We start from the raw sequence: 17,029 nt of genomic DNA, 5'->3' as shown, positions 1-17,029 counted from the left end.
CAGAGGGATGAACAAGACAGACGATATCTCAATGTCATAGAGCTGCTGGTAATAAGTGCTCAAAAGAAAAAAGAATCAGGTTTGAAGTGCAATTTTAGCAGGGTGGTGAGGAAAGGCCTTTTTAAGGACATATTTGAGCAGATGCCTGAATGAAACTCAGGAGCCAGCAGGTCATGGTAAGATCTGGAAGCAGGGTGTTCTGCCAGAGAGGACTGGAAGTGTGACAGCCTGATATGAACATGAGTTTAGTGTGATGAAGGAAGACAGAAGGCAATGTAGATAGGAAGGAGGGAAAGGAGAGCAGGTTACTGAGAGGTGGGATGGAGATAGTAATATAATTACAGGGTCTTCTGGGCCTCAGAAGGAAAATTTGGATATCTTCTCAGTGTGATGGGATACTATCAGAGGCTCTTGGACAGGAGAGGGGCATGCTTTATTTTTTGTATATTTTACACAATTTGGCTGCTATGTGGAGGTCTGCCTGTAGGAGGACAAAAGTGAAACAGTAAGACTAGTTAGGAGGTAGTCCAGGTTAGAGATGATGAGTGCTGGATGAATACCGTAGTGGTGGAGGTGGTGGAATTGGTTGGATTTAGGATGTATTTTGAAGATAAATCTGGGATGTGGGAGAAAAAGAGGAGTTGAGAATGACTTCTAAGTTTTTATCTTAAACTAACGGGTAAATTGCAGTGCCACTTATTAAAATGAGCAAAACTGGGGAAGAAACATGTTTGAAAAGAAAACCAAGAATTTTATTTCGGTCCTGTTAAGCTTGAGATGCCTATTAGACATCTAACTATTGTGTTGGATACGAAATATATGAGTTTGCCACTCAACAGGTATACTGCATTGAACTTATTACCTTATAGTGTGTGTGACTAGGTTAAAAAAAAAACTATTCATTAAATGTTACAGGTAAATATTTTTTAAAAGCATTTTATAAAATAATACTTTGCTTTTTGCCATTCTCACACTCCTTGAATCTATTTTATTAAAACTTTTCACATGAGTCCTTTACATCAGGTCTCTTCCATCACTAGAACCACTTTTCCAATCTTTTAACAGTTCTGCAAACCACGTCATAGTCACTTCCAGATGAGCTGTTTGACATGCAGCACTTTTTGGATCTGTATATGATGTTGCCTCTGGATATTTTATCCTAACTACAGAAAATCAATCTGCTGCTTGTGATCTCCACATCAAAATCACATACCATCTTGCTTTATAAGGTGGTATATAGATGTCTTATTTCCAGCAACATCCATCAGTGGTGATTCCAGGAAAATGGCCAAATCTAAGTTAAATTTCTTTGACTCCTGGTTTTACTGAATGCATCAAGTGGCCTCTGTAAAAATTTTGAACTAACATTGACTGAGATTGCTTCAAGCTAATGTGCCTCCTTCGAGCAATACTTCGTTGTACAAAATTGAGTATTTGAGTGGGCACCCTTGTAAAATTAGCGATGCCATGAGAGGTAAATATAAGACATCTGCCTCTTTCTTGAAGGATCCTTTTAGAATATGAAAACATCATATAGGCCAGGCATGGTGGCTCATGCCTGTAATCCCCCAGCATTTTGGGAGGCAAAGCAGGTGGATTGCTTTGAGCTCAAGAGTTTGACATCAGCCTAGACAACATGGTGAAAACCAATCTCTACAAAAAAAAAGAAAAAAAAAAAAACCAGTAATTAGCCAGGCATGGTGGTGCACACCTGTAGTCCCAGCTACTTGGGAAGCTGAGGTGGGAGGCTGGCTCTAGCCTGGGAGGCGGAGGTTGCAGTAAGCCAAGATCCCACCACTGTGCTCCATGGGTGATAGAGCCAGGCCTTGTCTCAAAAAGAAAAAAATCATATACTGCAACATAAATGTATGAAAGCTAAACACCACAGAGGCAGAATACCCTTGGGCCCTGAAACTCATGCCCATCTTCTGCAAGGGGGGAAGAGCTGAGGTTCTTGGGAAAGACTCTTCAAATAGTCATTCTGGTTTATTCTGGCATGAGTTCACCGTGAGCACAGCTAAGATCACATAACACAGGGGTGCAGAGAGAGGGTTGGTGTTGCTGGTCTGGGTGCATGGGTGTGCCTTTAGGCACACTGATTTGAGTGGAGAAATGGCGGTGTCAAGTGTTTTTAACCTGAGTATTCACATTTCTCTGTGCCACCAAAATCATGGTTTCTGGGTTAAGAAGAAGAGAGAATGTGACAATAGAGGAGTTTCTCCATAGACCACCTAACATGGGCTTGACTTCCCTGTCTCAGGACTGTTGATTCACATGTGATGTGGAGTGATGTCAATGCTGCTGCCACTGCAGAATTCTTCCATCACACCAGCCTAGCCTAAGCCCTACAGAAAGAGTCATGCTCAAAGTAAGACTACATGGTATTTGGATTGAAAATGTCAAAAATAACCGTGTGTGTGTGTTTTTAATTAGATACTCTGGCCTTGTAAAGAATATGTTCCTGCCCCCAGGGTGGAGATCCCAAACTCTGTGTTGTCTCTGTGCCTTTGTTCCTGAGGCCACCTCTCCCTGGAATGTCTCTTCCTGCTACCTCATCATCTGGTAGATCCCCACTCATTCAGCTCTGGCAGGACTTCGTCCAACAAGCTTTCTTTGACCCACTGTGGTCATCTGGCTCTCTCCTTCTCCATGATCCCCAAATTCCCTTGCAGATCATGATCATGCCTTTACCAGAGGGATCATAATACTGTGTTCATGCATCTGTATCATCTATATCTTCTATTAGACTGGGAGCTCCTGAGCATAGGAACTGAGCAACAGTTCGTATTTCAGGGTCCACCAAAGAACTTAGGACATATAGTAGACACTCAATAACCCTTCCTGAGGGCTGACCATCAGAGCTGCATTTTGTTTTGTTTTGCATTATAATTTTCCATTTCTGTCTCAAGTGTAGTTCATGACAGGAGACAGCAGGTCCAGTCACCTATATGGTATCATTTGAAAGGTGTTAGGCAGGGTTCTCAGCCTCCAAAATCTGATACCTCTTCTGTCATCTGAATTTAACCTGAAATTACTCCACTAAAAGTTACCCTCTCATTTAGGTCCTCAAGAATCACTGGCTATCTACAAATACCAATGAGGAGAATAAGTCCCTAAGTTCAATGCCGCTTAATATGCATAGGAGCCACCTGGGGATCTCATTAAACTCCTGATGTGGCTGTGAGGGAGAGGAAAGAGATTCTGCATTTCTAACAAGCTCCCAAATGGTGCTGATGCTGCATGATTGCAGACCACACTTTGGGTAGCAATGGTCTGGCAGTCAATCTCAACTTTAGCATTCATTAGAATTACTTGGAGGGCCTCTTCAACCAGATGGCTGAGCCCCATTCCCAGGTTTTCTCATTCAGTTGGCCTGGAGTGTGGCCTGAGGTTTTGCATTTCTAGCAGGTTTTCAGGAGCCGCAGCAGCAGCTGCTGGTCCACGGACCATACTTTGAGAACCGCAGTTTATAGCCACTGGGCTCACTTTCTTCACTCCTGAGAGACGCTGGAGACTATCACACAGTCCTGCAGCAGAAACACCATTTGTGGGAGCCAATTTCAGCTGCTCTTTCATCAGGCCATGACTTGGCTCTCACCTGTATCTGCTCCATCTCCCATTCTACTTGGGGCCAGTGCCAATTTCCCATCTTCAAAACTTCTTTCTCTTTATCCTATTTCCTTTGCTCCTTCCTCTAATAATATATTTATTAAAAAATAAAAAATCTGAAATGTGCATTAATTACTTCCTCGATTCACAGCCATTTAAAAAATCCACAGCAATCTGGCTTTCATTCTCTTGTTAGCATCACCAACTTGTTACCAAGTTCTGTGGCAATTTTCAGTCCCCATCTACAATCTCAAGGCACCTTCAGTTACTTTAGCAAACATCGCTGTATGCTCATCACTCCTATACAGACAGGGTCCAAGCAGGAAAACACAAAAAGTGTTTAAAAATACAAGAAACTTCATCCCCATTGGTGATGGAAGAGCTGAGAACATAGACTGGTTATTGAGACAACACAGGGTAGCAAGGACAGGAACCTGCTACCCTTTTATGCTAGAGGGACAAAAAGAGGTGGGGCAATCACAGCCAGTGGCTTCTTGACCTGTGGAAATAAGGAGAGCTGGAGTCTTGGAGGATATAAGCCCAGTGGGAGGACAGCCCTACAGCAGAGAGAAGGGGAGAAATTCCCTGGCTCCTGCTCAACTCTCTCCAGTCTCCTACCTATGCCCCTGAGAAAGGAGCCGGGAGAAATGGCCTACAGAGGATGGCCACCAGTGACAGATAGCAGAACGGGGGGAGGGCAAGGAATGGCCCTGATGTCAAATAGGCCGAGGACCAGCCCAGCCCCTTCACTAATACCCTCTCCAGATCTTTTTTTTGAGACAAAGTCTCACTCTTTCACCCAGGCTGGAATGTCGTGGTGCAATCTCAGCTCACTGCATCCTCCACCTCCCAGGTTCAAGCGATTTTCCTGACTCAGCCTCCTGAGTAGCTAAGACTACAGGCGAGTTCTCCTGAGTAGCTAAGACTACAGGCGAGCTCTCCTGAGTAGCTAAGACTACAGGCGTGCACCCCTGCGCCTGGCTAATTTTTTGTATTTTGAGTAGAGACGGGGTTTCACCATGTTGGCCATGCTGGTCTGGAACTCCTGACCTTAAGCAATCCGCCTGCCTCAGCTCCCAAAGTGCTGGGATTACAGGCATGAGCCACTGCCCACGGCCTCCAGATCTATCTCTTAAACATCAAACAACTATCACACTTCACCTGGATATCTGTGGGCATCTGAAACTTGGTATTTCCTAAATGGTGCTATGTCCCCCACCAAGCCTACTCCCCCACCTCAGTGACCAGCACCTAGTCCCTGAAGTTCAAAACAGACAATTGTCCCTGGTTCCTTTCTTTTCTTGTTCTCTCCTGTTGGTCACCAGGTTTGGTTGATTTCTGCTTTGGAACTGTTTCTCAAATCCACCCTCACCTCACTTTATCCTCTGTGGTAGCTTTACTTCAGACCCTCTTCATTTCCCCGCTTCCTGGACATGCAGCCTGCACTGTCACCCAGGGCCACTTGCTTGGAAGAGCCCATGCTTGGTTTAATGCCCTTCTGTCTCCTTCATGATAATTTTGAACAAGGAGTCCTGCATATTTATTTCATCCTGGGCTCTGCAAATTATGTAGCCAGTCCTGGCCAGGAATATCTATAGGCCTAAAAAAAATACAAGCTGAATGCTAGTCTGAAAGGTGGCAGCTCATGCACTTAGGGTGACATTGGATTTTAGATTCTAGAAGACATAAATACCCTGGGTAGGGGATCACTGATTATTTGCAAGGTATGTAAAAGGGATACAGAGATCATTGGGAGAAACAAGCCGAACATGAATTGAGAATAAGACAAAGGTATTTAACGCTGACGAGAACATGGTATCACTTACAGTAGAATAATGTAGAAAAAAACCTTGTTAAACAACATACGTAAAATGATCATGGTGTGGTGGCTGGAACTCTGTATTGAAAACCTATTGGAAAAGATTCGGAAACAAATATTAAGGATCATTATTTTTATATCCAAGATCATCACTAGCTATTTCCTCTCTGCACTGAAAACTGAGTAAGGGAAGTGGCGACAGAATACATAGAGAAAAATCTTTTTGTGGATGTGTGGATTGTTATATATAACATAATAAATTAGCAAAGAAGCAAGACTATTCTTGTGTTTTTCTTACTGGTCACTCTTCTTGTCCTTTCCTTTTTCTTCTTCTTCTTTTCCTGTTTCTCATTATTTTTCTTCTCCTCACTCCTCTTAAGTTCTGGAAAGCAGCAAGGAGAAACAGTATTTATTTTGAAATAAAGGTTTTGATTGGAATTCTAGCTTCAGCCAAGCCAGCTTTGCCTGCTGTGTGGCCATAGGAAGCAAGACATCAGGTGGCAGGATGGCTGTGACTAGATAAATAGATGGAGCCACTGGGGGCATGAGGATAATGGGGTTTATATGGAGGAGATGATGGAACAAACAGCTCCACCATAGCTTTTGTAGAAATGTGACAAAAATGTTGCAAGTAACCTCTGCATCCACAGTGAAAGAAATGTAAGGTAATCAAGGCTGCCCTCCCCAGCCCTCCTTCATCCTTGCACATTGTCGACTGGAAGGACAGTATATCTACAATGGTTTAAGGAAAATTCTTTATCCTGGCAAGTATGGTAAGTACTGAGGAATTTTTACACTTCTTACAAAATTCTGTCTCACTCTCATTTTTTTTTTCATATTAACAGGCGTAACAACAAGAAGAAATTTATGACTAGCTTTTAAGAAATCCCAGTGGTATTTATATCAGCATATGCTGATGTCTCATTCTATTTTATGGCTTTCAAAACTCCCTTGATAGGTTGCTGGGGTTAATTTAGGTACTTCTTCCCCTGGAAGAGCTTGAGAATAAAATAACAAACATAGAAACTAAAATGGTGTAGATAAAAATAGCACTGGAGGCAAAGGGGATAGATTAGGAGCTTTTGATGTCTGTCATCAAACCTGAAAAATACCCTAATTGGAAACCTGATGAAGGTAATAAATGAGAGTTGTTAAAAATAAGCTCAAATTCAAAACATTTAATTTTTAAAATTGGGGAGATAGATGAGAAAAAACATAGTTATGGTAGTTTGGATTTGCAGCAAAGTATCCTGGGTGTGATTTCTCTTTTTTTAATTTTCTCAGTCAGATCTACCTAAAAATGGATCTAGAAAGTAGAAAATGACCCTTGGAAGGTTTGAGCCTTCACCATCCAACATGATAGCCACTAGTCACATGTGGTTATTCATACTTTAATTAAAAGTAAATAAAATCTAAAATTCCATTCCTTATTTGCAGTAGGCACATTGCAAGTACTCCATAGCTGCATGTGGCCGGTGGCTGCTGTTAGTGAACAGCACAGATACAGCCTATTTCCACCACTGCAGAATATTTAGCAGGTGAGCCATTTCTATGCTCACATTTATATTAATGTTAAATACATTAAAAGGGCTAGGTTTAGTATTTTGGAAAGCACTGCTTATTAGAGGTATTATGCTAATTATTATTTCATCCTTAAAATATTTCTTTCTTTTTTTTTTTTAGAGGGTATCTCACTCTGTCACCCAGGTTGGAGTGCAGTGGCATGGTCTCAGCTGACTGAAACCTCTGCCTCCCAGGCTCATGCAATTCTCCCATCTCAGCCTCCTGAGTAGCTGGGACCATAGGTGTGCACTGTCATCCCCAGTTAATTCTTTGTATTTTTTTTTTTTTTTCTGTAGAGACAGGGTTTCATTATGTTGCCCAGTCTGGTCTTGAACTCCTGCGCTCAGGTGATCCACCTGCCTTAGCCTCCCAAAGTGCTGGAGTTACAGGCATGAGCCGCCACACCCAGCCATTAAGCCTAGAAATATTTCTATTAGGTTAGAAGGATTAACTAAGGGTTATTAACTAAAATACAGAAAGAAAGGCATGTAAGTAATAACTAAGTAAATGAGAATCAAATCTGCAAACTAAATTTTAAGAATTCTTCCCAGCAATAGCACATCACTGTAGTATAAAGAAATTATGATGTGACATAAGCAAGTAAAAAAATAGTTGTTGAAATGAAGCCTTGCTGCAGGTAAATGTATAAAAGGAAATAGAAATTGATGGTAAATGATAATGGATGAAGTCTAGCAGAGGTCATTAGTACAAACATTGGTGGGAAACAGGAATAATTTGTAAATAAGTTCAATGAAGAAAGGAAAAGAAAGGCCCATAGGTAAACCTAAAGATTTAGAGAAGAAAATGGGAAGAAATTTAACAACAAAGCTAGAGAAGTACTTGCAGAAAATATGGCAATAGGGTTTTTAACGTCAAGGGCTCACACAAGTGTATATGAAAAACTCTGATTCTATCAGAGTTATGGGCAAAGGATAAGAAAATAATGTGCAGAAGGGGAAGTAAAACTTGAACACATGGGAAACTATTTTTTTCATTAATCATCAAAGACATAAATTAAAACAAAATAAAATTTGATGGAACATTTGTCAAAGTGGCAAGGGAGAGAATGATGGAAAAAGTGGGACATGATTAAAGTAAGCGAGCATGCCGGACGCCAGCCACTTTCTTGTGGTTTTCAGAGTGCACACTGCAGCAAACTCTTTCATTAAGCCATCTAGTCAAAGGTATCAAGAAAATGTGCATACTATTTGACCAACTGATTCTACTTCTGGCACTGATCCTAAGGAAAGAATCCAAAAGGTGTATAATATTTTCTGTACAAAGGCTGGCAGCACTATATTACATAGCAAGATGTGGTGAAATCATTGCACAGCTTGACACAATGTTCTGCAGTAAGAATTTTGCTATGAAGAGTTTTTACTCTTTATGTTTAAATTAACTGTAATATTTGAATACATTCTTTTTTATTGTTATTTTTGAGACAGAGACTCGGTCTGTTGCCCAGGCTGGACTGCACTGGCGCTGTCTCAGCTCACTGCAACCTCTATCACCTGGTTTTAAGTGATTCTCCTGCCTTAGCCTTCTGAATAACTGGGATTACAGGTGCCCACCACCATGCCCAGCTAATTTTTGTATTTTGGGTAGAGATGGGATTTTGCCTTGTTGGCCAGGCTGGTCCTGAACTCCTAATCTCAGGTGATCTGCCCACCTCGGCCTCCCAAAGTGCTGAGATTGCAGGCATGAGCCACCGCGCCCTGCCCATTCTTTTTAACAAGGCAAAAAATAGGGAAAATGGGAGACTTCCTTTGCCTCCTCCCTGAAGCCTGTTCACCTCCCTAGAGGTTAGCAGGTATCCTATAGAGGCTTCCCCGTATCCATCTGAAATGACACTATGTATTAATTTTGTAGGATGTTTTAATTACAAATGAGATCAGGTTGTAAAAAAGTATTTTACAGTTTGTTCTTTTCACTTAAAAATATATGAGTCCTTTCCTCCTTTCTCTTTTAGCACACAGTGACTTCCCTCTTTGTAGTGGCTGCATAGTGGTTCGTACATCATCAAAGACTTCTTTTTAAACCATTCTCATTTTGATGAATATTTATGCTGTTTTCAATATTTTGCTATTAAAACCAGTGCTGCAATAAGTATCCTCTCTGTATTCCTTTTTGCCACTAGGCACAGTGTTCCTCTAGGATGAATAACTAGAAATGGAATTGCCGGTTTCACCTGGCAACTGCATTGCACACACTGAAATAGTTAATATGTGTTACATAAAAGAGAAAGCAAAGGTACCATTTAACACTCACTAAAACAAACCTGTCTTTGAGAAGCATGACAGATCCTGCAGCAGAATACAGCCATGTGATGGATACATACAACAGCATACTCATACTCTCAGTAACCCTGAATAGTATGAAAGCTTTAGAATTTCTACAAGCCTGGTAAGCAAATATTATATCTAAGTGTTTTAATAACACTGAATTATTTGCATTTTTGCTGCATATTAATTCTTGATTTTATGTTGATAATATTTTCTATCTTTCACTTACTTTAAAACTTTTTAATGGTGTCTTTTGTGAAAAAGTCTACAAGTTTTTTGTGATCATATATTACCTTTGTGCTAGGGCCCTGACTTGGTATCAAGTCTAAAATGGCTATCATTCCCTAGAGGTTATAAAAATATTCACGCATATATTCTGCTAATATTTTTATGATTTATTTTTATCCTACTAGCTCCATAAACATCTACAAGTTATATACCACCATGTGTGAAAGAAAATCTCTCATTATAAAACTAGGTGGAAAAATAATGTGAGACAAAAAGGATGATGCATAGAAAAGAAATGAAAATAAATATACCAAAAACAATTACAGGGGTTATCTTTGGGTAGGGAGGTTAGATGTGATTTTTATCCTTTCTACAAGTTTATATGTTTCAGATTTGTGATAGTATTGGTTATATTTATAACATATGGCGGCCTTTTTCTGCTCAATACAGTAATCACTCTTCTTCTCTTTAACTACATGGTTTGGTGCAGGCCATCCATCATGGCCGTCCACCCTTGGCCACAAGTGTCCGCTCATGATTTGGACTTGGCCATCCAAAAATAATTTGCTGGGATTTTTCCAGCTGATGCACATAGCAAAGAGTTCCCCTGCACCTGCTCAAAAGGTGGACAAGTGTGTGGCCAGAGCTGCCTGTGGATCTGGTTCTAGTCAGCCAGATAATGAAATAAGTGTCACACACACTCAGAGAGAGAGAGAGAGAGAGAAAGAGAAAGAGAGAGACAAAAAGACAGAGGACCACGCATCACTTAAGGCCCCACACCTAATTTTCCCAAGCTCAGGTTCATGTGTGCTTGAATTACCCAAGCTGATAAATTCCTCTTCTGCCCTGTTTTTTTTCTTTAGTGTGAGTAGGATTGCAATTACTGACACCAGAAGGGTCCTGCATAAAAAAAGCTGTAAGAAAAGGAAGATGGTGAGAAAAGCCTCAGAGAGATGAAAATACCGTAAGTAGGAAATAATTATATATCTTAGATTGAACAATTATAAGTTTGTGGTTATACAAATAATAAAACATAGAAACTACTTGGTTCATGGCTGTTAGGCATCTTATTACTGAAGAAATAACTAGCAAAATAAGAAGGTAGCAAGAAAATGCATAATTTTATAATTGCTGTATTCCCAACAAAGCAGGGAAGGCTCATGAAATTAAGAGTGATGTTGTTAGGAACAGAGATGGCAGTCCTAAGACACAGACAGCACCTAGAATTGACTTACAAGAGACACCCAGTTCCAGCACTTTGAGAGGCCAAGGTGGGTGGATCACTTGAGCCCAGAAGTTTGAGACCAGCCTGAACAACATGGTGAAACCTTGCCTCTACTAAAAATACAAACAAACCCCCCAAAAACTAGCTGAGCATGGTGTCGCATGCCTGTGGTCACTGCTACTCTGGAGGCTGAGGTGGGAGGATAGCTTCAGCCCAAGAGGTAGAGGTTGCAGTGATCTGTGATTGAGCCACTGCACTCCAGCCTGGGCAACAGAGTGAGATCTGATCTCAAAAAAAAAAAAAAAAAATTGACATGCATTTCTTAACATACACACTAGACTCCATTTGTGGATTTTAATAATGGGTATTTGGCTTAATCTTAAAACAGACTTCAAGTTGACATTTTATATCATGGAACTCAGGAGTTAAAATGAGAGAGCTCCTTGGGGAGCACAACTCATTCATATTTGAGTGGTGAACTCTACAGAGATCAGGGGACTTAACTAGTGTTCCATGGCTAGTAATCCCCATAGTATGATTCAACTCAAATCTCTGGAATCTCAGTCCAGCGTTCTATTTATTGCCTCTCAAGTGCCAATATGAGATGACTAAACTGATCAGGAAACAACAAAGACAAAATTGCACCTACTGAAATAGTAAATTGTGTTACATAAAAAAGAAGGCAATGCTATCATTTTAACACTCACTAAAAAAACCCCTAAGTCTTTGAAAGGTATTGTAAGGAACTAGTATTTTGAAAGTACTGTATGTTTTGAAAGAGAGTTTAAGTTAATTGCTCATGGAAGAAACATTTATCTGGGTGGAGGTTATGCTTGACTTAGACAGGCTTTCAGCCTGAAGGTTGTAATAGACGAGTGATTCTCTTAACCTTAATCTATTTTTCATACGGTGGGATGACAGTCATCAAATGAAATCATTTTTAAGTTTCCCAGAACTGTGGAAAAACTAAGCTAATCTTACTTTCATAACCTTTTTAAAGGGCAAAATTTTACTTTTACTTTTAAAATAATTTTTAAAAGGAGCTACTAATCTCAACAAATCCAACTATTAAAGTTTCACAAGGACAAAAAAGAACCACCACTAGTGGGTACAAATTTGTTATATGTTTTGTTCTGGCTATGGTTATACCTCATGATTCTGGAAACATGATTATTTTGCTGAATCTTAAATTTTAAAATAACTGAACATAATCTCAAATTGAGCCTGATTCCCTCCCTCCCTTCTCTCTCTCTCTCTCTCTCTTTCTCTCTCTCTTTCTTTCTTTTCGTTACATGTAAAAAAAAAATGCTTTAGGTATCTTTAGAGCTCAGAACTCAAAGGTTTAAGAATCACTGAGGATCTGAAGAAACCAGACAGGAGCCAGCCAGCTACTATGTGGTTAGGGAGTGACGTTCACTCCAAAGCTTACTCTTGTTCTTCCTCACCAGTGCTTCTCAAACTGTTCGACCAAAGCATGCGGACAGTAGGGGAGAATGGATTCTATCTGCAAGAAGAAGACAGAGTCCACAGCTGTGAGTTTTCATTCAAAGTTCACAATAAACTTCACGCTATTCTTATGTCTGTTTTAATATAAAGAAATGCACTTTGAAATGCACATTTCTTTATACTAAACCTCCAGCACTTTCTACCCCTCCTTTGCTTTACTTTTCTCTTACCTTTTCACATAGACACTTACTGCCTCCACAAAATCATATTGTTCACTTACTTTGATTGTTGTCTGCTCCCTCCCCCACGGAGGGTTATTTTGTTCACTGCTGCACACCAGCACCAAGAACAAGACCTGGAACTTGTCAGGACTCAGTAAATCCATGCAGAATGAACAATGAAATGTTTTAGATGAGGATGTGTTCAATCCAACTGTCCTGGAGGGGCTCCTTCTTTACCCCATGGCTCAAAGGCACACTTTCTCATCCTGAGTGACAAGCGCTCCCAGTTTTGGAAGAAAACAATGTGTTACACTTAGCGAATGTGGGGGAAAGAAGCAGCAATGACTCTTCCTCACTTGCTTGGCATCACGAGGTATTTTTTGACTTCTGAGTGCATGTCATGCATGTAGTGTGTCATGTGCCCATATCATGAGATCTTTTCTTGATTCCTAATGAATTAGGTAATTTTATTTTATTCCCACTAAATGTCCTCTGATTTAATGAGGGTGGTCTTCAGTGGATTGCACTTGCCTAGACAATGCTGCTCTCCTTGCCTGAACAGATCTTTCTCATCCCTCAAAGCCTAGCTTGGGTGAAACCTCTTTTGTGACATTAGCCTTCATTTAATGGTTTGAAAACTAATGCCAGCTCTTTTTTCCCCCATTCAAAGGCAGCCTTTCCAGCAATGTGGGGCCAGGGAATGGATGTGTATGTGGTCTATTGAAGTGGCCTAAGAGAAACAATAAGCTGATTTCAAAGCATATACAGCAATTTTAAAAGAATGTATAATAGTGTATCATCTTCCACTAAGTCACAAATGCCAATCACCAATTCATTTAACTCTGTATTTCCTCTAGGTTTTCAGGAAAACATTTACTTTCTTTCATCTGTAGCAATTTTAGACACAAAAGCTATATCCTTGGCCTGACCATGGTCCTCTGACAAGAAGTTGTTGGTCTTTAAAAGCACATTTTGCTAGTTACTGACATTACTGAGCTTACTTAAAAGAGAGCCACCTTGTTATTCTCTGAGAGTATCCCAAGCCACCTTGTTTACCTACCACGACAATGTTTAGTATGATAAGCCCTCATATAAACCCTAGCTTGTCTCAGGCACTCTTGAAAGCTGATTGCATTTATTAACTCATTAATCTGCAAAACAACTTTACTACTATGATCCCCATTTCACAGATAAGGAAACGGGCACAGAAAGAGGATGAGTAAAAGTAAAGCTGGCAAGTTCCACAGCCCGGATTCGGACACAGGTGCTACTGAGCCCATGTGCCTAACTACTAGCCAGCTTGCCTCACACCTTTGTCCTCCTCCACCTCCTTCTCCATACCTGTCTGCCCACCCCTTGCCCCTGATCTTTCCTCTTCACGGCCAAAGACCCTGCTGCCTCACTCTAAAATCATCTCCCCAAATCAACGAAGCTAAATTTCCTCCAATTGGGATGAAACCACTTTAATGACCTTTCTTCATTCTTTGCACACTCTAGCTGATACTGATTATTAACTTTTTGGCTGGTCCCTGCTATTCCGTGCTTTGATCAGACACACCCATCTCTTAATGTTCTGTTTTCTTCTCTCTGAATTCCTGAACAGAATATTTACAAATATGAAGTCCAACAAGAAAATCGTGTGATCTAAATGGGGTTTGCGAAACATAAATCTGGTGGTGGTGTCTGAGGAGGGAAAGGGAGGTTGTGTGGGAGAGAAAATGGGTGTGTGGAACTGTTAGAAACTTTCACTTTTGAAGTCACAAAATGCTAGAAGAGCTTTGGGAATGGAAAGGAAGGGGTGGATTCAAAATGCATTTCAGAAAGAACAATGGGTTGGACTTGTGGGCAATTGCCTCTAGGGATAAGGTAGAGAAGGGAGTTAAAATGATACCGCTATTTTGGGCTCAAATGATTATAACGAGATTGTCATCACCTGAAATAGGTACATCAGGAAGCTAATCTGATTCAGGGAGTACAAAAAGTTCATTTTAGAATCTTTGTCATCATCCGTGTTCAACAGTTGAAAGACACCATAAGCGAGCATTTAACGAGCCCCCTCCACGTATCTAACAGAGCATATGATGTTAAATGTCCAACAATAATTAGCTGAAGGCCAATACACCTTTTATTCTGGCCCCATGGAGGCGCCTACCAGGGTATTTGATGCCTAAGATCCTCCCCAGTCCTCCTCCACAGGAATGGAATTGGGGGTATGACTTGAATGTAAGAAACACGACTTACGGCTGGGCGCGGTGGCTCACGCCTGTAATCCAAGCACTTTGGGAGGCCGAGGCAGGCGGATCACCTGAGGTCAGGAGTTCGAGACGAGCCTGGCCAATATGGTGAAACCCCGTCTCTACGAAAAACACAAAATTAGCTGGGCATGGTGGCACAAGCCTGTAATCCCAGCTACTTAGGAGGCTGAGGCAGGAGAATTGCTTGAACCCGGGAGGCAGAGGTTACAGTGAGCCAAGACTGTGCCATTACACTCTACCCTGGGCAACAAGAGAGAAACTCCATCTTGATAAAAATAAATAAATAAAATTTAAATAATAAAAAAAGAAACACGACTTACTACATAGCCTAACCCCAAACAAATAGCAAATATATTTTCTTTATCACACCTAAAAATTGTCAGAAAATGGCTAAATTAGTCATGTTATGTGCTTGATTTCCAGATTTGGTCTTACTTCCTATTAATTTCTTAAGTAACCAACTCAAACGATCTTGAATCCCCACCCATTTGTTTCTTCAAAATCCTGAACAATGCCAGAATAGAGTCTACAGATCAGACAGTGCAAGCAGAAAGCTTCTTGGAATTCAGCCATTATAATCAGGCACTCAAGGTAGAATAGCAGGAGTAAAAGCTGAAAGACCTACACACTCAGCACAAAGCCAAGGCAGCTCAATTGCAAGGCCTAGAGTGGTGCGTTCAGAGTGTGAGATTGGTAGACAATCGCTCATGAAACAGTATTTCGAAAATCTAAGCGACTCTGATGATTATTAGGAATTCATCCCAAAGCTCGGATTGATACACCTTCCTTGATTTCGCACAAGCTCAGGAGCAGCTGCCATGCACATCAGTGACCATTAAAATGACTTGTAGCAAATCTCTACGTTCAAAGTCTAACTTTGACCGACAACCTTACTTCCAGCGAAGTCTACTCCCCTCCCTCCGGAGGGAAGAATGGGCTGCGGTTAAGCGTTTGTCCTGGTGTCAGGGCCAACTGCTTCGAAGCGCCAGACTTTCGGAGACTGTGGGTAAGGGGAAAAAAAAAAAAATCCAGTCCGGGTTTTGTCTGAGCGTGGGGACCGGAGTGTTGTGAGGAATGGCTCGCGAAGAGGGGGGCGGTGGTGGAAAACACACAACACAAACAGCTCGCGCCGAGGCACGGCAGCTGTAGGCCCGGAGCGCGCGGGCGCAGCGGGCCGGGAGAGGCGCGCGCGGGCTCGGCCGCCGGCCGCATGGAGCGCAGCGCGGCCCGCGGCTCCCGGGCGGCGGCGGCGGCGGCGGCGGAGGCGGCAGCGCGCCGCTCGCTCACACCCACCCCCGCCCGCGGCCGCCGCGCCGCCCCGCCGTAGCCGCCGGCCGCCGGCGTCCCCGCCGGCCGGTCCAGCAAAGGCGGCGCCCGCGCCTCTGCAGCCAGTGGCAGCCGTGGGTCCTGGCCGGCGGCTCCTGCAGCCCCCTGCGGCCCCGAGTCCCCGGCCCTGCGGTCACAGCGGCCACCGGCGGAGTCAGAGGAGGAAGAGGAGGTGACAAACTCTCCGGCCCCGCGCCGCGGCCCGCAGCCCCGCGCTCAGGCATGCAGGCGCGGCGTCTAGCCAAGCGCTCGAGCCTGGGCAGCCGCCGGGGGGGCGCCGCGCTGCAGCCGGCCGGGCCCGCGCCCGCGCCCGCGCCCGCCAAGGAAGCCGCCCTACCTGGGCTCCCGCCCCCTGTCCCGGGCCCGGCCCCGGCGCCCGCCCCGGAGAGCTGGAGGCCGCCGCTGCCACCGCCGCCGCCGCGCAGCGCCGGGACCGGCCCCCCTCGGGCCACCGGGGCCGCCGCAGCCGCCTCGTCGCCGGTGCTGCTGCTTCTGGGGGAGGAAGACGAGGACGAGGAGGGCGGGAGCAGGCGGCGGAGGGGGCTCGGGCGGGTGGAGGAGAAGCCCCGAGGGGTCGCGGAGGAGGAGGATGACGACGAGGAAGAGGAAGACGAGGAGGTGGTCGTCGAGGTGGTGGACGGCGACGAAGACGAAGAGGACGGCGAGGAGCGTTTCGTGCCCCTCGGACCCGGTCGCGCAGCCCCCAAGGGCCCGGCCCGGGGCGCGTTAAAGGTGCGTGTTGGGCGCAGTGGCGCGTGTGGGACCCGCCGGCCCGGGGAGGGGGGCGGCCCCGGGCCCGCGAGGCGCCTGGCCCGCGAGGCGCCTGGCCGAGGCCGGTCAGCGGCGCCCGGGAGAGACCCGGCTGGGAGGGGTGTGTCAGGCGGCGCGGGCGGCCGCGCGGAGCAGTGCGAGGAACTGTTGATTTGCCTGCGCCTCGGGCCCCTGCGTCTCTCCCAGGCGGCCGCTCCCCCTTTCCTCAAAGGCCGGGTCGGGTTTGTTGTTTGGTGTGGGTGCTGAGAAAGGGCGCTTCTCCCTAGTGGGGTGGGGAACTTGGG

At 43.8% G+C, this 17,029-nt stretch overlaps 1 protein-coding gene across 2 annotated transcripts in view; it reads left to right on the top strand.

Moving 5' to 3' along the window:
- The first annotated feature begins 15,230 nt into the window (after positions 1–15,230).
- Positions 15,231–17,029, top strand: part of ZNF704 (zinc finger protein 704) — a 247,188-nt gene continuing 245,389 nt past the window's right edge. Inside the window, exon 1 of one of the 2 annotated variants that reach the window (XM_008000964.3) lies at positions 15,231–15,654. Coding sequence is in view for 1 of the 2 variants with exons in the window: in XM_008000963.3 (XP_007999154.2) it covers positions 16,197–16,706 (510 nt within the window). In the remaining variant the exon portion in view is untranslated. Of the gene's footprint in view, positions 15,655–15,955; positions 16,707–17,029 lie in introns of those variants that run through there. The other variant, XM_008000963.3, reaches the window with a different exon arrangement.

This window comes from Chlorocebus sabaeus, chromosome 8 (genome assembly GCF_047675955.1).
Source record: "Chlorocebus sabaeus isolate Y175 chromosome 8, mChlSab1.0.hap1, whole genome shotgun sequence".
NCBI lineage: Eukaryota > Metazoa > Chordata > Mammalia > Primates > Cercopithecidae > Chlorocebus > Chlorocebus sabaeus.
This window is presented reverse-complemented; position numbering and strand designations above follow the sequence as displayed.